Below are 21,920 nucleotides of genomic sequence, written 5' to 3'. Positions count from 1 at the left end.
GTAAGGTGTTTAGTTACTCGGATTGAGATGATGATTTAAATGATTTTATTTTATATTTTATGAATTCTTGACCATGAAGTAAAATACCAAAAGTATCATTAACGTAACGTTTTAATAATTTTGGTTAGTTGGATTAGATGGGATGGATGGATGTCGAGGGCCTTCTTCTCAAAGGCTTAAATAATTATATTCGCGATGAGTGGTGATAATAAAGAACCCATAGCTATTCCTGGCGTTTTTTCATAAATTTGACCGTTACAAGAAAAATAGGTTCCAGACAAGCATTTCTCAATTAAGAGGAGCACCTTCAGGTACAGAGTAGAATCCATACCATTTTCAGTTACCCTATGAAGAAGCTAACATTATGATTGGCGAAATCCAGAAGAAAAGTAAATTATTATTTTGTAATTCATGAACTAGTGAACTAGTTTTTAACTACACGTTCTTGAAAGTTTAGAGAAGCAACTAACGTTTTTCGCCAAAGAATAATAAATAATTGATTCAATTAAAAAAAAATAGATTTATAAATTAACAACTAACCAAAACTTAGTTATCACAAGCACGAGGTACAAGCTCAAATATTTTTAGGCGCATTGTTTCATTTTTAGTTTGCGAATTCTTCAGTAAAGATGATGGATTTTCCGCCATTTTTGGACCAAAGTCTCTAGCGGCGTCGGCTACTTTTGAGTCAATATGTTTCCACCTGCAAGTGCCCTACATCACCACCACGTGGAAACCCAAAACCATGAAACACTTCCCCACGTCTTTCAACTTGTATCCGGACGCTGACCTTCTGTCCCAAGTAAGTATACATGAAATTCGTTGTGTAGTCTACATTCTTCTGCATATGTTATTAAATTTCTCTGCTAAAAACTGTTCCACAAATGTATGTAGAGTGAGTCAACCATAGAGAAGAGTTCACTTATTATATATTATTATTATTATACATATTAAAGTTATGAGAAAATGGTAAATACAAAAGTTATAGTGATTATTAAGATGTACAATCTAAAATGATTTTATTGAATAGAGCGTGACTCAAAAAAACCTGACGAATAAAACATGGAACTACCTACATGGAACTACCCACTTTTAAATTTCAATACTTCAATTTTTTTTTATTAGTGATAACACATAATACCTAAACCTAATAATTTTTCCAATATTATATATTATTATTTTTTCTAAAAGATAAATTCATAAAATTTATTGTGGTGTCAGTAAGTTGAAATTTTCGACCCTTTTTAAACTTGACCATATCTTCTTTGTTTATGAAAATTTTGGATTTGGATAACGTGCATTATTGGGGCATTTTTTAAAAGAAATGAAGTAGCGTACTTAGATTTTTCTTACAATTCTCCGTTTTCTGATAAATGAATACGCAACTTTCTCATTTTATATGACAATCACCAATATGGATTTGTTGATATCTGTGATAAAAAAGGCGGAAAGGTAGGGCATATTTTGTTCAAAAAGACGTAACATAGAAACCATGTAATGTAAGTGAAAAAAATGAAACCTAAGAAGAAGAATTTTAATATTTTTGATTATATAAAGAACAAAATTATACTTGTTTTAACCTAACAGCCAAAACACAATAAATTCTAGAAACTATTCATTTACAATCCGTGTGTTATCAGCGGGACAATCATCTGCTGATAATGGCAAGTCTTCACAAATTTTGCAACACATGTTCGCAAAATATTGATATAACCAATCTCTGCCAGATTAATACACTAGATATCAAAATGTCATTGGCAGATTTGAAAATTCATAGCTTACTATGGTTTTTGTTAAATATTTCGAATTCGAGAGAATACAAATACAACGTGTGATACATCAATAAAAAGGTAATAATACGGGCTATTCAACACTACAAAAATCCAATATGGCGACCAAAGGAAAAAATAGAGTTGATGATGACCTGAAAATAAGTTGAAGTGTAAAAAGTTCCAATGAGAATTTATTTACAAATTTTTGACAAACTTAAAAAAAAAACATAAAAAATTAAAAACGAAAACTGGAAGTTTCAGATTTTTCATCATATTTCCGCGATATAACTTCAATTTCAAAACGGAACATTATTGAACTCACCAATGCGCCTCACTCTCACTCACCGTGTCACTTTGCCCTAATTTAATAATGTTATGTTACCGAGATCCCAATGGTGAGAGTCGAATTTGAAACTCCCGGTATAGGCAAAAAGGCTCCACAGGGGCATTTTTAAAGACCATAACCAACCATCTTAAAGCGCAATACAGTACTTTACGTGCGAAAATTAAATCTATGATTGCCACATCCTACAACAACTATGTGACTAAGGCAGAAAATTCAATTGCTGCTGATCCCCAGATATTCTGGTCCTTTGTTAATGCAGAGCGCTCCTCGACGCCGTTGCCTGAGGTTATGTCCAATGAGAGTGTGCAATACTCGGACCCACAGGATATTGTTAACGCATTTGCCACATTTTCTGGAGATGTCTATATGGTACCAACCACTGAGAACATCTCTGTGAACAAAACAAAATTCAATTCCTGTATTAGCATAAGCTATCTCTCGGATGAAGCTATTTTAAGAGCAGCAAAGAAGTTACAAAGGCTATCCAGGGACCAGATGTTGCCAGAGATTGTATTAATGTTTTCCTTAGACCTATCGCTTAGATATATAACCTCTGTCAAGCACCTTCCCTAGAGTATGGAAAGAGGCCAGAATAACTCCTGTATTCAAGAGGGGCTGTGTAAACGATATTACTAATTTCAGACCCATTTCCATCCTATCGGTCTTCACTAAAATTTTTGAGTCTTCTGTGTACGAGTGCATCTATGGACAAGTGAAGCATGTTATTACCCAAAAACAACACGGATTCTTTACCAATAGAAGTACTGCCAGCAATCTAACATGTCTTACTCAGTATATTGGAGAGGCCCTAGACAATAAATCTCAAGTTGATATACTATACACAGATTTTTCTAAAGCATTCGACCGAGTTGACCGCGCTATCTTCCTAAAGAAGATTGAGGCAATGGGATTCAGCAATAAACTGGTAGACTTTTTTGCTTCATATCTACAGGATAGATATCAGTATGAAGAGATTCGTGGACACCGCTCTTCGAGGTTTATAGCCACAAGCGGGGCACCTCAGGGCAGTAATCTGTCTCCACTGATCTTCCTATTATTCGTTAACGACATAGCCGACTACATAACTAGCTGCGCCCTATTGTTTGCCGATGACCTGAAGCTGTTTAGGATTGTGGTGGACATTGCCGACTGTACAGCATTGCTGAGAGACCTGGAGTCGTTGAATAACTGGTGTGTGGCAAACAATATTCATCTGAATCCGGATAAGTGTTCTGTGATGACGTTTTGTAACAGACAGCCCCCAATAGTTTTTAACTACAGCCTAGAAACTACTCCAATTACCAGATCCACCTCTTTCAAAGACCTTGGCATTTTGTACGACACTAAACTGTCCTTTGCCTCTCATATTGAAACCATTTGCAAAGATGCAACAAGATCTATGGGTTTTATATTTCGTAACGCTAAAGAGTTTCGGAACATCCAAGCACTCAAAGCATTGTTTTTTAGCTATGTCAGATCCAAGATTGAGTACTGTGCGACAATCTGGTTCCCCATTCACGCTAAATATATAGACCAATTGGAGGGTATACAGAGAAAGTTCGTTAAATTCCTGGCATTTACACCTGACGCAGTGTTTCCGGCGCGAGGTACTGAACAGTCATTACTTTTGGAAAGATTTGAACTCCCGTTTTTAAAATGGCCAAGAAACTACCTAGCAAAATTGTTCTGTCCAGGGTTGACTGCTCGGAGCTCTTAATGCATTTACTCCTCCATGTTCCTCAAAGATCTGTCCGCAGTTCGCCGATTTTCCACCTGCCTACCCCAAATTTCCTTATAAAAACCCCCTTATACAATGCTATGTATCTTTTCAATGACCGTTGTAGTGATATTGACATTTTCAACCTCACTTATAATCAGTTATCAAACATTCTCAAAACAAAATTTTTTGTTTAGGCAATTGATATTGTATCACGCATAGGCACTAAGGTACGAGTACAAGTTTGAGCTCTTTAATTTGTTTATACATTTTGCTATATTGTATTTAAATGATGTATCATATGCTTGTCGGATTGTCCTGTAAATGGATGTAGAATCTGTTAGACCATAAATGATTATTATTATTATTATTATTATTATTATTATTATTATTATTATTATTATTATTATTATTATTATTATTATTATTATTATTATTATTATGATTGCCATTTTAAATAAGATTGTTGTATTTATTTATGAAAAAACGAAGAACTGTAAGAATCTGAGTACTCCACAGCATTTGCCGTAAAAATGTGCCATAATAATGTTTTTATTGGAATCCAAAATTTTTATCAATAAAAAAGTTATGGTCAATTTTCAAATGGGCCGAAAATTGAAAAACGGCCTACTTCTCGCTTGTTAGTGAAGATGATACTGTTTTAACCATTAAATATTTGTCAATAATGGCACCCTTGACAAGCAAGTCGATTTTGCTTTATCTAGTTCAGAAATGGGTTTTTCCTATTAAAATACTCCAATTAGATTGTTTTTAACAAGCAATTTTTTGTTTCCGCTAATGGGTAGGGACTAGCAACGATAATTAAAGGTTTGGATTGGAAAGAATTCGTGGTCCTTTACCAGAACGAGGAAAGCCTGATGAAACTGCAGGACGTCATCAAGCTGCAAGAACACAAGCAAGGTTCCGACAAGAACAGCATATGGTTAAAGCAACTCGGTCCTGGGCCGGATTACAGGTAAAAAACAACCACCAACACTTTGTTTGCGGTTTGCACTAAATCTCATATCAATTTTCGGATTTCTTTAGGCCATTGCTGAAGGAAGTAAAAAACTCTACACACAGAAGAATCGTGTTAGATTGCGACACTGACAAAATCGTGGAAATAATGAGCCAAGCCAAGCAGGTTAATTTATTGGCCGATATTTCGACAAATGTATTCCTTACATCCATGGTGAGCTGGTAACAACAGCAAATTAAATCATAACGCATCTTAATTGTTCGCTTTCAGGACGCTCACATAATTGACTTCTCCCCCGAACTAAATACCGGAGCCAACGTCACTACAGTTCGCTTATTCAGCCCTTATCAGAATCACTTCAAGAATATGATCAATAATTATTTCCCTGGAATTTCCCCAGAGGAAATACTCGTACGTTATTAGCAGATTTACTTATTAATATTTTAATACTCTTAATTACTTTTCAGGTCCAAACGGCACTGACTCACGATGCAATGGTACTGTTTTCGGAAACGATGAAATCTCTGTGGATCGAAAACCCTGAAACGGACTTTAGTTCATATTCCAAATTTTGCAACGCGACCAAGTACGAAGACGAATTGGGAATAGTCGCGCAAATGTCAAAGGTATCTTTAGCTTTAGATAAGCAAACTGACACCTGTATTGGCAGATCGCTACTTATACCGTTTTATCATCAGCATCCCAGTTTTCAATTTTTTCCTACTTTTTGTTCTTGGTCGCTCCCTTTTTCTTCTTTTCCAGTAAACCCATTCCAGTATTCGTGGAGGCCATATTAGATAATAATAATACCTTTATTATCTATCCCCATATTTAGAATACAAATAAACCCAAACTAGGTAGGTGCCAAGGGGCCAAGCACTGTACCTATCTGTCGAAGGCTTGGACTTAGAATTTTTTAATTTGACACAAGTTACCCATGATGTTCTCCCGTTCTTTTTGTACGTCCAAAGTCTGTGAGCTGTTTTTGATACTGTTCTTCCTAGTTCTATGCAATCTAGACTTTCTGGAGCTCCGTTTTAGAATATCCATTTCAGCAGAGAGAAGTTTACTACGGTATCTACCATTAATATCCCTTGTTCTGCTACAGTTTCAAATATGGTCTTGTATATTCCTCCTATATTCCTCCCTTAAACATATGACTTGTTTTCTCTTATTTGCCAGTATTCAAAGTTGTCTGTATTGATGGTTAGTCCTGTCTTCTGGTGACCATCTTTCATTTTGCTTATCTTGTAGTTGAAGTCATCTTGATTTGTGGAGCAAGCGTTGATGACAGACAACATCCCTGTCACCCCATCACCTTTGGAGATGATTAGAGCTGATGTAAAATGTTGTCCCGTTCATATTCTGGTGGAGTTTTCTTTGTTTCGTTAATTTAGAGATCTTGTAGAGCGTTCCACGACTCCGATATCGGAGCATTGTCGTAAAGCAATATGAACCCCTATTTCTCCAGATTCTTTTCTCGAGAGCTATGTTGTCCATTGTAGACCACAATGCTCTAAATTCAGCTTGTACCTCTGGTGGTTCATATTCTATTTAATTTTCTATTAAATCTGGTAGTAGTCAGGAATAGAGTGTAGCAATATTTTTGTGGAATATTTTTCAGTCATTTGTAGTGTATGGGTGTTAATGAAAAGTTGGCCATTCTCGTCAGATGAGTATGCCGTTAATACATCTCTCATATAGCTAACCTAACGTGTTGAAATGAATGAATTAGATTCTAACAAATCTGACCAGCTGAATCTATTGCGTGGTGGTCCAAATTGGTCTAAAAACAATAGAAAAAATCTAAAAATGGGAATGTCAAAGTTACCCGGCGTTCCGGGTTACTTTGACACAAATAACATCCAATTAAAAATCATGCATTTCTTTTTTTTTTTTTTTTTTGGTAAGGAAAAAAAGGTTTTTTTGTTGAAAAACTTTTTAAGGGACAAATGTCGTTACAAAAATAAAACGTTACTTAAATGTTCAAAATTCGGGAGAGCGTTTTTAAAAACATTTATTACACAGAGAGCGAAATAAAGTTTTATTCGAACTGGCCGTTACAAAGGTTGGAATAATTAAGAGCGTATTTTACAATATTACAATCGAATAAATAGGGCTTTTAATGCGGTGTCAGCGATGCGTTATCTTCGCTTAGCTTTGGGCTTCGTCGGCAGTTTGGGACATATAACTCCTCCCTCCTTAACTTTCGAAAATAACGGAGTGTTTTTTCGAAAAAACTTCAAGACTTTTCTCCCTGGCAGGTTTCTTCTTTGGATGCGATTTTCTTCAATTCTCGTACCTTTCCAAATAGGAGCTTCTTAATGATGAATACTAAAATAAGAACCATGATTATTACAAAAACAATAACAATTATTTGGAACGTATTCGTTTCTTCTTCCACTGGTTCCATGGAAGTTATTTTTTCTGTTAAGTCTCTCAGCTGCTATATTTCATCGATATTTATTTTTGAAAGACTGGGGGTATCCAGGACTTTCATTGCTTTCATTTCTGTCGATTGGATTTCTGGTAAAAATATTGGTTTTCCGAACTGGATTTTCACATCGTTGAAGAACTTTTCTTCATTAATTTCTATTTGACAGTTTACTGGTTTATTAATCAGTACTGGTACTTCGATTTGCATATATTGATCCATGTTATACTTAATTAGCAATTTTTCAGGTTTCTGTGGCAAAACAAGAACTAAATTTTGAGTGATTTGTTCTAGAATTGCCTCTGACAGGTTCATTTTCATAATTGGGCAGTTTTCCATTCCTATGTTGTCAAATAAATTCTCCACGCATACATCTCAGGGATGAGTTTCTTCTTTACAAAAGTAGATTTCTTCGATGACGGGACATGTTTCTGCGGTGAATTGTCTTTTCTTCTCCGCTTGTGCCATATAAGGGTATTGGGGTATAAAAATTGATTGATTTTGGATTATTGGGAAAATATGGTAAAAGGAAAATATTTTGGATCTTAAAATTGGTACATGGACTGCAAAAATCACTTTCGAGTCAACAAAATTTACCTGAGTTCCCAAAATTTGATAAGAAGATAAAATGTTTTTAAATTGGGGAATTTGATTTTCTTTATAAATTGATGCTAAATATTTAAGCATTTTATTCAAATCCGAAATCGGTAAAATACTATTATGAAGCGCATTAACTATTGCAAACATAATAGCGTCTTCTAGGTTATCTAGAAACATTATAATATTTTGGCAATCTAAGTTTAATTGCGTAATGATCCCGTGAAAACTAAAATAGTCTTGTAAAGAGTTTATCGTCATTAATACTGCATTTTGAAATGTTTTTAAACCAGTTTGTAGTTTTCGTTGATTTTCAATTAATTTCGCAATAGTTTTATTATAATTATTAATTATGCCCTTTGATAAAGATACTTGTAGTTCTAGTTCTTTGGCTAAATGATTTTGGTTTTTCTCAAGTGTATTTATTGCTGCTTTATAATAATTTCCGTCGTCAGCGTCGAGAGTTCCAAATAGCCATTTATTTATTTTACCAACCGCGTTAATTAAGCCTCGTTCCTTACGAACATGTGGATGTAAATTTTCAAGATTTTCCACCGTAATTTGTATTAAATATTCAGTTCTTAGAATTAAATTTTCGGCAAGTCCATAATAAGAAATATTATTAGTTATATTTTTAACATTATACTTATCTTTAATTATTTTAAATGCGTTCTCTATGCTTTCTACATGATTAATTATTTGGCTTAGATCTACATAATGGATAAATGTATGTTTGTTATAAATTAACTTCGCGTTACCTATCTGGATAGGAAGTATAGGATTTACGAGTTTGGTAACTTGTACGTCTGTCGTTATTATTCGTTCGGTTAGAACTGCTACGAGTAGAAGAGTAGAGTAGAAAGGTTTTTTTGTTGAAAAACTTTTTAAGGGACAAATGTCGTTACAAAAATAAAACGTTACTTAAATGTTCAAAATTCGGGAGAGCGTTTTTAAAAACATTTATTACACAGAAGGCGAAATAAAGTTTTATTCGAACTGGCCGTTACAAAGGTTGGAATAATTAAGAGCGTTTTTTACAATATTACAATCGAATAAATAGGGCTTTTAATGCGGTATCAGCGATGCGTTATCTTTGTCTTAGCTTTGGGCTTCGTCTGCAGTTTGGGACATATAACTCGTTTTACTTATTTTATAGTTTTAAAATTAAGAAACTCGAGAAAATATCCTAATCTGCGTTTTACATACCTATAAAAATAAATCAAATCAAAACAAAAAATGAAAATAAATACGTCCAAAACAGTAACAATAACATTTTCATTGATATGTACAGGAACTAAACCAAGAAAACATTTTCTAACTAAAAAACTAAATAAACTTCCTGATGCCGTAGGAGAAACGATAGCAAGAATTCTGAATCTTCTGTAGTCTATCGCAATCACCAGAACATCAGCCATATTAGCTTCGTGGTAATTGTATAAATATTTATTATCAAAACTACCTAATGCTTCCTTTATGTTCTCAAAAAACTGCCTCAACACTCAAACACTTTGCAAATTGTAATAAAGTTTACGAATCACTTCCTTTTCACCGCTGCTAAGAAGACTTGGATGACCTACCGACCGGTATACCGAGGGACTTATTACGAAGGGTTATGTGTGAATTTTTACAAACTATTGCTACCCTTTGGCGTGCTACTTTTAATAGCTTCAAGTGTTTTTTTTTAAGTCATCGCTAGAATAGTTTTGGTAACTTCGCGTTCCCGGAACTTTTTCCTAATGTCTTACCATGAAAGGAAAATTTAAAAAAATGATCCTAGTGTCCAAGTTACCCCTTGTTGTTAAAGTAGCCCCATATAAAATTCGGATTTATACTCTTCAATAAATTATAATTCTTAAATCAATTGAAGAACCAAAAAAGAAGTTCTTTGATCCATGATCAAGACTTTGGTTGAAAAGCGATGTATCTGCAAGCAAAACAACTTCTTTTACAATATTATTTGGTTACGAAAAACTATTTGTTTTGCTGTGCTCATGGTTAGCCCAGCAACCTTTTTTATTTAATAGTTTTAGAGTACCACTTGCACCACAATTATATTTGTTAGAATAGGAACGTTGAAAGGGACTTGATGTAAATCAAAATTGTAAGGCACTATTTTAAATTGGTCACTAAGAATGACTTTTATTTTTTCAGACTGTGGTGCAGGAAACGCAAGCTTTAACCGGCGAAATCAGCTTGGAAAACGGTAGAAGGACGATGTTCAAGCTGGAAGTGATCGAAGTTGACAAACCGGTGAAACCCATCGCCATATGGTATTCGAAGGAACCTAATAAACTTGAGCTTACAAGGAACGCGACGGAGCGGGAACTCGAACTACAAAAACGGATACAGAATCACAACTTTATAGTTACTTCCAAGTCAGTTTTTAATCATAAACGGTGGTGGGATGGGGTGGGATAGGGGTTGTAGTAAATATTTTGGGAATTTTTGCTGGGTATCTCCGTTATTTTTATAAATAGAAAATTGCGGTTTACGCGACAGTGTACCACTATTTCGCTAAACTAAACGGACCGTTAAAAAAATTTTCACAGCCCTTTCAGTTTTTAAGATACAGAGCTCAAATTAAAATATTACGTTTTCGGGCACCCGTTGCATCTAGCATATATCGCACATGTGAAAACTCTCTCTTATACAGGGCGTTCCACAGCATGATTGTCATAGCCTGGGAGTGTGTTGCTGGGGAGATTTCAAGTTAAAAATGTCAAATGAACATATACCCGGAACGCTATTCTCACTGAGCTTCAAGCATTTGAAATTTGAAATGCCATTTAAAAAGAATGCGCTTTATAGAATTAGTTGCTCCACTATTACTTTAGCCAGTTAATATTATTATTGAAAAGTCCAAGTGCCCATGATAGTCAGCATCAATTAAATTAATTTTACAATGTTTACTTTTTCGAATGAAGAATAGGCCGACATTCACTTTGTTTATTGATTGTGTAATGGAAACGGGCGAGCGGCAGTTGATGAATATCGTCGACGATTTCCCAATAGTAGAGTATCTTGTAGAACTGTTTTGAGCAATTTCCATCGATGTTTAAGAGAAACAGGCAAGTTCCCTACAGCTACTTCAACTGGAACTTGCTGAAGAAGAGGCAATACTTTATACGAATGATGCTCAACCTTCTAATAGTGTCCGAAGAATTGGTAATACACTTAAAGTGGGCTGGATGATGGTATCGAGAACTTTACACAATTTCTCCTACTTTTACGAGCTTTGAAACTGGCCGACTACGCTTCAAGAATTGAATTTAGTCGCTGGATATTCAGAAATGTAAGGATTTGTCCTGTAATATTATCGACACGGTATCGATAACACCAGTAAATCACATTGTTCGGCACTTAAAAATTTCACGACAAACTCAGGAATCGCATTTTCAAGATGGATTGTCGATGAATGTTTGGTTGGCATTATAATTGAAGAACGCGTCACGGCCATTCGTGATTTGAGTTTAATTGAAAATGATCTTCCAATATTACTATAACGAATGTGAATTCAGCACGATGGCGCACTTCCTCACTTTGATAGACAAGTATCAGAATTTCTTAATCAAAATTATACTAACCGGTGGATTGGCAGAGGTTTAGCAGTCCCTTGGCCAGCAAGGTCAAGTGACTTTAATGCCTTAGATTAATTTTTATGGGGAAGACTGAAAACTAGTTTATGCACAAAGCATTGAAAACAGAGAAACATAATTAAGGATACCGCAGCAACTATTAGTGCTGACTTCACTTCTAAGAAGACCTAGACTATGTATACAGCAACTGGGTGGACATTTTGAACATCTAATTCAATAGCGTTTCGATTACATTTGAAATTTTTAACTTGCAATTCAATCAATAATAGTATGCAATTTTTCTGAGAAGCAAGCAAATAAATGACAATTTTCGAAAATTAAATACATAATAGGGCTATTGTTTAGGACAACCAACAAAAACGAATGTCAAATATTCTCAGCGATTTTTGGGTCGACTTCAAGCAGTACATTCCGTTCTTTTGGAATTTTCTTTGATTATTACTTTGATCTTTTAATAATGGCACCCTATGAAAATGATGAAAAATATGATATGCTGGTATATTTTTTACAGAGAGTAAGCTATTTCCAAACGTGAAGAAGCTATGAAAATATCTATTATCATTATAAGTTCGTGCTTGTTAGATACGAGAATGAAGGCAACCGTTTTTATGAGATATTTGCTCTGTCTGGTTACGCAACAAATTTTGTATAAATTTGTCTTTCTAAAACTGTATTACCCAAATCGTTCTCGTTCATCGTACTTCTTTGTTGCTCATTGAATATTTACCCAGTTCGTAAACTTTCCTTCCTGGAGGATATAACATTCCTTGTGGAGGATATAACGCGATATAACAAGAGTTTTGAACCCTAATTTGCAAATACGTAATCGGCTCGTACGGGAACTCCAAACTACAAAGTGAAGTAAGCAGGTGAAAATTTATTGGAAAAAATTTAAAGGTCTCCCAGAAGTAAAAGATGAAAAACAAAGTGACAAAGTGCAACTGGGTTTTTGTTACACTGTCACGGTCAACAATATTTAAATTACAATAACCAGAATTGTAAAAAAGTCTCGATAACAAGCAGCACATAAATTAGCCAAAAAAATTAGGAGAATTGCAACAAAATACAACGTCAAAACCTCCTTTCGTTGTGGCCAAACTATAAAAAATTTAATAACGAAAACAAAACCTGAGATCGTCACTGACAACAAAAACTGCATATATAAAGTGCCCTGCTAGTGTAGCAAATCTTACGTAGGCGAAACGAAGCGAGCACTGGATGTGTGAATAGCCAGAACACAAGAAACATACCCAAGGTGGAGAAACAAGTAGATCTTGTCTCGCAGAGAATACTTGGACAGAACATCACAGGTTCAAATGGAAAGACGCCAAAAGGAAACTCACTCGAAGAAGAGAAAGGTCACAGAAGCTGCCTTCGTCCAAAGCAACAACATATTTAGTCATTCGAGCGTAGAAATCCCAGCGCTGTCGCAACATCTACTGCTACGTGTCAAGAACTTTGACCTTGAGTACCTTCGATCGTAGCGCTCAGTTTTTACTTGATAACAGCTAGCGATAGTTTTTAGTCAGAACGTCCTGTTTAAAAACGATTTTACACAATGGGAGTTTGAAACCTCAGTACTGACCACAATTAATGATGACAAAGAAAATAAATATGTCGCCCATTGTTGCCAACCTCATATGCCCAAATTAAATTGTGTAAATATAACGTTGGATTGCGTTTTAGCGCATTCATTACGGACTACCCTATATACTTATACATAAAGTTGACGATGAATACACTATTTTTTAATTGTAATAAATAATTTTGAATTGTAGGTAGCTGAAGAAACATTTTTGTGTATTTATGTGGTGTGTTTAATGATAACTACCACATTTTTATTCCTTATTACTTAAAATAATCAAATAAAACAGAATTCTTAAAAATTGGATTCCGTGGGATTCTAATTGAACTCTGTGGCATTCCGAGGAATTATACGTAAAAAAGACATTACGATGTACACCCTTAGTTCTGCTTTTTATCCTCCATAATATTCGAAATATCTTGAACAAATTCCTTATTACTAACAATTAAAATTATCATAAGCTATCGTATCGAATTACTTTGCAGTCACTGTATGTACAGCTATTTTCATAAAAAACTGATACGGCATGAAAATTTCACTTTATATTTTGAGCTGTATACACATCATGCTGTCGTATCGCATTTCGACAAAACAAGATGCGTTTTGACTTCCAATATGGGATTTAAAGACTGGTCTATGGAAACATTTTCAGTAATAAAAATTAATACGTATATTTTTGAGAATTGAGTGTTTTTTCCTTGTGGATATCGATTGGTTCAGTTTAGCTGTTTCGTCAACTATTTTAGCCAAAGGCATAAGAGCGCTTCATAACTACAAGCAAAGTGTATTTACTAAATCACTTATTTTACTAAAGTGTAAAAAATAATAATAATAATCTTTATTTATACAAAGTTTGTATAAGAAATTCTGAATATATATATATATATATATATATATATATATATATATATATATATATATATATATATATATATATATATATATATATATATATATATATATATATATATATATATATATATATATATATATATATATATATATATATATATATATATATATATATATATATATATATATATATATATATATATAATGACGCATAATCCAAGCCTAAACAGTAATCTATAAACAAGGAAGGAAAAACAATAGCTAAAGTACTCTTCTGCTGAGTACAGGCATTTAATCACACGACATTCGTTTAACATTTTTTTAAATGAACTTAAATTATCACATATTTTTATTTCTTTTACTAAAATGTTTAACTGTGATGTTAGATGTTATATTCACTCAGTTAAAATTACTTCACAAAACTAAACCTAATTTAATTTGAAACCACATAAACACACATTTCAAACACATTTAGACTATACAATGTCAAAATATTAAAAAAATTAAAATAGGTTTTACAAGAAGAAGATTGGACCACGAAACCACAAACACATTAGTCGAATCATTCGACCATCCTCACAAAATTAGACCAAACCTAATTCTACTCTCAACAAGAGCGTAATAATGTGTGATTCTTTTAAAATATCCTTCGGTTATGTAATAAATAGATGTTGGCTACCAACCCTGTTACCAAAGAAGGACAATCAGTTTTAAAATTCATGTTTTTATCTTGAAATATTCCAAAAAACTTTACATCAAACCTATCGCAAATCTTCAGTATTTATGTGAAGCGAAAAGTCTCTACGTTGCTTTTGACTATGATGGAATCTTATAAAATATGTTTTTAATGGATTAACGTATAAGTTATTATCATTAAACCAAGAGTTCCCGTCGTTCAAAACTACGTTATATTTGTCTTCCGGGCATGAATCACACCCACCCGTCATAAATATCGTAAAGTCATAAGCAAACTTTTTGAAAGCGGTAAAAGAAGATAAAAAGAACTCCGCAAGACATTGCAAGACATTTTCCCGCACAAGACCCCAACAGGACACTCGTCGAACTGTATATAATTAACAATATCTTCCAAGAACAAAGTATCTACCGAACTCGTTATCAGATAGTATTTTATTGTTTTCAAGATACAATAAATGTCGTTGCAAATTTGCGTACTCAAACAATTTCGACAAAAACATGATGACTGTAACCGATCTGTGATTGTTAGTATTTGTTTTACTACTTTTTTATATAATGGAATAATCTTTCCGCTTTTGTGGCTCGAAGGAAATTCTCCTTCACCAGAGGATACGTTTACTAGATGGGTAAATCGCTTATGATGAATATTAAGACGTGCTTGATGAAAAAAATTGGGATATCATCACATCCAGCAAAACGTTTATTTTTTAGCTTTTTAATAAGTAAATCTTTACTGTGTTAACGTTTATTTATATTAAAAATATGTTTAGGTTTAATAAATTGTAACAAATTTAGAAGATGGTTGACACTTATCAGCAGGATCCAACATTTTAACATAAACAGGAAAAGAAGAAACACTTGTCAGTTGTACAATATCATGTGTAATCTCCATCCGCATCAGTTACAGCTTAAATTCTTCGGCTCATAGTTATGAAGTTTTCTTCAAGCGACAATTCTTCCCATACTGTCTGAATACCTCGCCACAGCTCCTCGCTGCTTTGAGGCATAAAATTTCTTCTTCTGGAGTTCTACAATATTTCAATAAAACTAATCAAAACTAACCAACCAATCTGGAATCCGCCATTCCACTCCCATTCCCCTGGATAAAATCCATCCCCATATATTAACTCTTCTCTACACTTTGAGTTTACAGCTTTTGGAAGACTGAAAGATTTTTTCATAGGAAAATATGATTGAAAATCAAAAATAAGTCGTGCTTGCTTCTTGTTGGGGAGTGAGTACGGTCTTTTTAATCGCAGGTCAGCACTTCAGATGAGACGCCTTTATTTTTCACCAAACAGAAATTTTGCATTCTTCACGCTTTGAAAAGGGTCATCCACGACTATCTTCTTGAACTGAACTAACTGTTTGTCTGCTAGGTCCCCTTTTGCTTTCAAACGTTTCGTTTTGTCTCTCTTTATTAATAGAAAAAACGACTGTTCTGCTTACTTTAAAATGTTGAGCTACTTCTGACTGGGTCACAATTCTTGCCTTTAACTCCCTGCTCGTATGCGTATTGTCAGTGACATAATTGTAAATATCAAAACAATATAGTTTGCGTGACGAAATAGTGGTCTACTGCTCAAAATATTGAAAAAAAAGTGCTTTAAGAGTATTATCAGTTTTTTATGAAACAAGTCTTAAAAACGGGACTTAAATAGAAATTTTACATAATTTAAGGTTAATCGAGCCATATTTGATGGATACTTTCAAAATCGGGGCACCGGAAAACGAGCGGTACGAAGGATACTCCATGGACTTGATAACGGAAATTTCGAAAATTCTCAATATGACCTTTAGGTTCGTAATCAGAGACAAAACGCCCACTATAGTAGAGGATTTGGTACTGAGGGTAAGTTCCAGCCTTCCGACCGCTTCTCGCTGCTTATGTGTCGATGTTTTTAGCGGGCCGATTTGGGTATTTGTGATTTCACCATAACGCATCAGAGACGAGAAATTATAGACTTCAGCATGCCTTTTATGTCACTAGGTGAATTTATGACGTGCGCGTTCTCTTAAAATTGCATTAAAATACCGCCATTTTAGGTATCAGCATTCTGCACAAAAAAGTACAGCAAGAGGAAATTGACAACATGTACGCATTTATGAGGCCCTTTTCTTGGACAGTGTGGGTTTATACGGTCACCCTTTATCTTATTCTTTCGATTATAATATTTTTCGTTTCGAGGTACTGCGAATTGGGGAACACGATACTACCATTTATTTCAATCGCTTTTCAGGATGGATCCGGACGACTGGGAAAATCCTCATCCTTGCGACCAAAATCCCGAAGAACTTGAAAATATCTGGGGAATTAAAAACTGCCTTTGGTTGACGTTAGGATCGATCATGACCCAGGGCTGTGATATTTTACCCAAGTATGCCGTCACTTTGACATTTACAGACTACACGTGTAGGAAGCCAGCATTACGTCTTGTGAATGTTGTATGATTTATGCGGCACTCTATTCGGGAAATCCCTTTTGAAAGTTTTCTTGATGCATTTGGTGTAAATTTTTTGTCGTTAAAGAAAAAAATGTGGTTTATAAAAAACAGTAATTCTTCATTACAAAAATTGGAATTATCACTTCTTAAACCTTGCACTTTCTCAACATGTAGTTAAAGAAATAAAATTCCTGGCTCACCAAAAATAAAACTGTAAAAAAAATATATGCCTGTTCTTCTTCAAAGCTTAACTGAAACTGTCTCGCAGTCTACTGTGTACCTGCGTGTATATAGTAAATGAGAGGCAGGAATATTGTCTCAGATGACTGATTTCCATATTGGTGAAAGGTAAAGACCTGAGTCGCGGTTGAGATTGGTTGCTTACAGGTGCTCGGATTTTTCGTTGGTAGAAGAATTGATTTATTACATGCAAGAATTTTAGTTTTATTGTATTCGGCATCTGCTGATGAGTTTATTTGTCTTTCATATGGTTTGAGCCTATATTTTTCGTTTGATCTCTCCAATGTATTCTGTGCCGCATATGCATAGAATGCTGTAAACGCCTGGTATCTCAAACAGTGCTTTGTCTTTGACGGATCGTCAAGAGATTTTTGGACATGTTTTAAAGTTACAGTTCTTAAAAACTTAAGAATGTTAGATCTCAGTTTCTTTTATTGATAAGAATATTTAAAAAATGGAGATCATTATTAGTTTCTAATTCATTGGTAAAACGTATGTTAAGATATATGGCTAAGATAATCTTTGAGAGATTCTTGACCGTGAGGTCAAATAACAAAAGTATCATCGATGTAACGTTTCCATAATTTTGGTTTTAGATGGAAGATGTCGAGAGCTTTCTTCTTAAAGGCTGCCTTTCAATATATTCGCGATGACTCGTAATAATGTTATAAGAAACATATGTTCATGACAAGCATTTTTCAATTAAGATGAGAAGATTTAGTTATTTAGATTTAAGTTAGACTTACACTATCAGAGAAAAGTAGAGCAACATCTTAAAAAATAAGATATATGAATGAATTGAAATTATTTTGACATTAGTTTTAAATGCTTATTAGCGACGCGTCAAAAATAGAGCAACATTTCTAAAATTTGTTCAAAAAGAAGCTTTTAGTAAAAGTAAATGCAAAAATAACTCGTGTTGGGTTTATTTTGTGCTAAGTTATCCATTTGTGTGCATGACTAGTTATGCCAAGATGAATTCCAATTTCAAAAGACCTAAAGCAATGAGTAGTAAATGTATTTATGGAAGGTGCCAATCAAGCTGATATTTCAAGACAGTTTATGTTACCTCGGTACAGCGTATCTAGAATAATTTCATCGTATAATGACGGAGGATACTTAGAAAAATTGCCGAAATCGGGAAGACCCAAAAAAACAACGGTTTTGACTGACAGGCGCATTAAAAGAATTGCTCAACAAGATCCTTGGAAGTCCACACCCCGAATAATTACCGAAATTCCAGAAATTATGGTTGGTATACGAACTGTGCAAAGAAAATTCAGCGATGAAATGCGATATAAAATATTCAATTCTTATGAAATGCGACGTGTGAGGCGACCAATTAATACAAGGTTTAACCCTAAGTACGTAATACCTACAATTAAACGTAAAGGCAGTGTTTTTCTATGGGGATGTTACTCATGGTCCTAGGTCCTATACACTTCATTAATGAGACAATGGATCGATTTGTTTATAGGGAGTTTATGCAAAATGTTCTGCTCCCTTATGCAGAGTGGTAAATGCCGTTACGTTTTATTTTCCAACAGGACAATGATCCAAAACACTCTTCACAACTCGTTCAACAGTGGTTTGCAGAAAACAATGTTAGAGTTTTGCAGTGGCCGGCACAGTCGCCAGACCTTAACCTAATTGAAAATCTCTGGGAAGAAGTAGAACGTCGCATTCGTACACAAATGTTTCCAAATAAACAATCGTTGATAAATAAAATTAATGAAGTTTGGACAAATCTTCCAGAAAATGTCACTCAAAAGTTGAAAGAGTCAATGTCGCGCCGTTGCAAGCAGGTAATTCTCAATAATGGATATTCTATAAATTATTAAGGCATAATTTTAATTATTATTATTGTACTAAAATGTGTGTTTAATGTTTTTTCTTTTAAATAGAATGCAATACAATGCTGTTAAATACAACTTTTTCAAATAAAACACTGTTAAATACAATTTGTTGCTTTACTTTTGTCGCCTTCATTTTCGTCAAATTTTATATTAATTATTATTTAGCTTTCACCAACTAACTTAAGGTACACCCAAAATGTTGTGAAAAATTGCTTGCTATGCAAGGAAAGTATTTTATCATAACTAGCAAAAAATATGAACCAAATTTTCTTTTATTTAAAAAATACTAAAAAAATATGTTTACTTTTGTCCGATAGTGAGAAATTTTTCGTCGAAACTAACCAAAATATCCTGTGGATGTAATATAATGGTTTTTAATTGTTCAATGAAATATAAGGAAATAATTACAAAAATATCAGCTTTTCCTGTAAAGGGTTTTAATATAGAAGCTAGATATTTTGCTAGAGAATATGTCGGAGAACCAATGGTGCTGAAGGGTTAATCCTGGTTTGTGAATCTTATGGAGTCCGTGAAGACGAGGAATTTTATAATTTTTTACGGATTCTGATAGAGAAGAAGCCTTAATAGCAGATTTAACGTTGTGTTTCATAGATGACGTAGGATCTTTTTTTTGATTGACGGTTGCATCCGTCTGTAAGAATATCTTGAATTGTTTCCTCATATTTACTTATGTTCATGTCCACCTCATTTCTTTGATCTGCTTTTAGAATTACGGTGCACAATGTTTGGTAGTTAAGAAGAGTTTGATAGTTTCACTAATGTTGACATTACTTTTCCAAATTTTTAAACGTGATTCATGTTTGAAAGGATATCAAACTCGGATGGGGACAAGATGAAAGCAATTTCAAGATGCAGAAACAGAAGAGTATTATTGATTTGTTCTATTTTCTTACGGAAATTCTGTGCCGAAATAAAGCAAAACTAACATTATGATCTCTACAACGTAACATAAAACCGTAAATCAAGTTTTATTGGATAAAACAAAAATTCTTGCAAACAAACAATCTTACCCGAGGCTCACCAATATGGGAATCAGTCATCCAAGACAATGTTCTTGCCCCTTCTTTAGCTACGCCCCCTCAAAGAATATATAAGCATATATAGAGTAGGATGCGAGCCAGTTTCAGTTTGACTCTGAAGAAGCCAGCAGGATGATTGACGAAACGTCAGCAAGTTAAATTCATCAACAACCGACGCAGGAGGAATCTAGATAAGTTATTTTCGAACTTTAATTATGTTCATAAGTTTTCTTCCATATCCCGTACTTTTTAATAATTCTGCGTTGGTATTTTTTGCTGTCCTCAGTGTTGCTTGGTAGAGCCACATTTCAAATGCTTCAATCCTCTTTATCGTCTGAGCTTTAAGTGTCCAAATCTACTTCGTACAACAAAGAACGTTGCTGCATGTTTTATTAGCCCTTTTCTAGCAATTTCAATTCTAATTTTCACTAACTCATTTTGGTCAAATTGTGAGTTGATATATTCAGAAAAATTCAGAAATAAACAGAAATTCAGCCGATTTCCTCGTGAAGCATTACCCTGGATTTAAAAAAAGTGCCGTAAAAAAAGGATTGTAATGCTAATTTCCTCTATGAAGCACTACAAAGCAACACTGAGCGATTTTTTTTCCTTATACGAAAAATTTGCGACCAAGAAGTATCATCCAACTAAATATTCAGAAACTGCACCTTTTATGCTAATATGCGAACTTCAGCATGAAATTAGCATTGCCAGGGATTTTTTATAAAGCACTGAGCGGCAAATTCTTTTCTCTTTACGTCAAAAAACATTATAAATTTATTGTAAAATTGAGAACACTAAGAAATTATGAACAATGCAAAATATATAGTGGGTGATTTTTATGTTTACCTTGAGATTTATGAAACGTCTAGTTAATCATGATAAAATACGTCATCTGTTTATATGATTTTGGAACTCAAAGTTATTTTATGTCAGTACCGTGAATGAATGAGTCACTTTGAAAATTATTCCTCGTTCTTGACACTTTGAAGTTGGAGTAAAATCCTTTTAAGCTTATACTTTGAAAGTAAAATACATGAATAATATGCATAAAAAATTTGAATGTTTAGTTTTAACATCTTAGAAGTTTTAAGTCAAAAAGTAACAGTTGGAACAGAATCATACCTGAGTAAATTTTCAACAAATGTCAATGACTCTTGCGGGATATCTAGATCATTATTGGAGTAAGAAAGTTGCAGATTTCACAGTCTAGGCCACCTTTTCTTGAAATGGACTGTTCCGTTCTCTGTAGATTTAAATCGAGTTAAAACTCAAAGTTGCAGTCTTCTATAGCCTTTTAATTATACCGGATGTCCCAGTAACGGAAGAAACGGATGGTCTTAGAAATTTGAGACAAAATCAAGTAAATTATTTTCGAGTTTTTTAAATAGCCGGCAAAAGGCGCAAATTTCTCTTATTACCCATTGTTAAAGTGGAGACAAATTCTAATCTTTTTTCTTTAATGTCCTTGAAGCTGTTTAAAAGTGAGGTAATTGGAAACCTCGCCCCCTGAGGGCATTTTTGGAACTTTCAAAAAAGAAATTATAACATAACTCTAGAGATATATAGGCCCAACAGCCTAGTGAAAACTTAATCCTAACCTAAAATATGAACAAGGGAACTGAAAACTAAAAAGCAATGATTTCGAAAAGCATCTGATACTATTACTATGTATTGACATCCTCTCTAGTTTTTACATATTTACTTAACCGATTTACTCTTTTTTTTCTAGGACCGTCCGTTTCTTAAATACCGTAACTCGCAGT

At 34.0% G+C, this 21,920-nt stretch overlaps 1 protein-coding gene across 2 annotated transcripts in view; it reads left to right on the top strand.

The window, feature by feature from the left end:
- Positions 1 to 21,920, top strand: part of LOC132703614 (glutamate receptor ionotropic, kainate 2-like) — a 39,763-nt gene that overhangs the window by 5,160 nt on the left and 12,683 nt on the right. For both annotated transcript variants that reach the window (XM_060672975.1, XM_060672974.1), the window contains 10 exons: positions 609 to 802; positions 4,642 to 4,811; positions 4,883 to 5,027; positions 5,085 to 5,225; positions 5,282 to 5,440; positions 9,997 to 10,220; positions 16,255 to 16,426; positions 16,480 to 16,564; positions 16,621 to 16,762; positions 16,815 to 16,952. In XM_060672975.1, coding sequence (XP_060528958.1) covers positions 609 to 802; positions 4,642 to 4,811; positions 4,883 to 5,027; positions 5,085 to 5,225; positions 5,282 to 5,440; positions 9,997 to 10,220; positions 16,255 to 16,426; positions 16,480 to 16,564; positions 16,621 to 16,762; positions 16,815 to 16,952 — 1,570 coding nt within the window. The remainder of the gene's footprint in view (positions 1 to 608; positions 803 to 4,641; positions 4,812 to 4,882; positions 5,028 to 5,084; positions 5,226 to 5,281; positions 5,441 to 9,996; positions 10,221 to 16,254; positions 16,427 to 16,479; positions 16,565 to 16,620; positions 16,763 to 16,814; positions 16,953 to 21,920) is intronic.

Source organism: Cylas formicarius, unplaced genomic scaffold (assembly GCF_029955315.1).
Source record: "Cylas formicarius isolate icCylForm1 unplaced genomic scaffold, icCylForm1.1 PGA_scaffold_6__28_contigs__length_40554024, whole genome shotgun sequence".
In the NCBI taxonomy this organism is placed as follows: domain Eukaryota; kingdom Metazoa; phylum Arthropoda; class Insecta; order Coleoptera; family Brentidae; genus Cylas; species Cylas formicarius.
The sequence above is the reverse complement of the archived record's forward strand: the minus strand, read 5'-3'. Positions and strand labels throughout refer to the sequence as shown.